The following is a 958-nucleotide window of genomic DNA, read 5'->3' as shown; positions in this document are numbered from 1 at the left end:
GACGCTCTTGTCTTCCACTCTACTAACGTAGCAACAGAGCTCGTCCTGTCTGTCGGAGTTTTCTATAAGCTCGGCCTCGACGGAGAAGCCCCACATTTGCTCTAAAGTATTTCTTTGCAATTCCACTTGATATAAAATCTTGGCACAGACTTCCACGATTTCGTGCGTATGCAACTGCAGCAAAAGAAAAATTACAACATCATCAACATTAATTCTCGTTGTACTTAACGATTTTAATTATTTTATAAAGCAATCGATTACAAGGAAATAAAAAATAATAATTTTATTCACAAAACAAGCAATAACATTTTTTTCTATTTAGTAAATTTATTCTATAATTATACTCAAGAGAATTAATCTCTCTGTATATACTGTTTTCAAGTAAATTATTTATACATTTCACATTGCATCAAATTGTGTTCTTTGCTAAAATTGCAAAACTCTGTACACAATTGAATCAGAATTAGAAAAATATTGCAATTAGTTTAATTATTATCTCTATCCGTGAAAAACATATAAACCAATAATATTTTATTATATTCTAAAAGAGAGAGAACTCACAATTTCTTATATAGATATTTTTAAATTAAAGATAAATCAATTACTTAAATTTATTATTGATTTACTTATTTATCTTTGACTTACATAGGTTTCTATTAAATCAGTTCTGTGTGGCACAAAATAATTGTGGTCCTCCATATCTCGGCGCTTCTTAACGCGCACAAAGTGCTCCATCGGATTGAGGTTTTTCCTGGTGCACGCGCTTGCCAGAAACTCCTCCACGGTCATGGCGTCGCGCAGGAACACCGACACGAGCTGAAACAGCGAACGGGAAACACCGGGTCGCGTTCTTCTTACCCTTATCTTATTCTAAGTGTCTTGTTAGCACATAGAATTTCGATCAACTCACCCGATGTCCTGATGATCGTACCTGATTTTCCGGCACGGACACCTTGAC

The 958-nt window shown here is 34.8% G+C and overlaps 1 protein-coding gene across 1 annotated transcript in view; it reads right to left on the bottom strand.

Annotated features, from left to right (window-relative positions):
* LOC115235291 overlaps positions 1 to 958 on the bottom strand; it is a 39658-nt gene that overhangs the window by 5861 nt on the left and 32839 nt on the right. Inside the window, exons 19-21 of the mRNA XM_029806961.1 lie at positions 911 to 958; positions 646 to 816; positions 4 to 174 (exon numbers count right to left, since the gene is read on the bottom strand). Of these exons, the coding sequence (XP_029662821.1) occupies positions 4 to 174; positions 646 to 816; positions 911 to 958 (390 nt within the window). The remainder of the gene's footprint in view (positions 1 to 3; positions 175 to 645; positions 817 to 910) is intronic.

Source organism: Formica exsecta, unplaced genomic scaffold (assembly GCF_003651465.1).
Source record: "Formica exsecta isolate Colony F162 unplaced genomic scaffold, ASM365146v1 scaffold218, whole genome shotgun sequence".
In the NCBI taxonomy this organism is placed as follows: domain Eukaryota; kingdom Metazoa; phylum Arthropoda; class Insecta; order Hymenoptera; family Formicidae; genus Formica; species Formica exsecta.
Note: the sequence above shows the minus strand (reverse complement) of the source record. Positions and strands in the feature narration are given on the sequence as shown.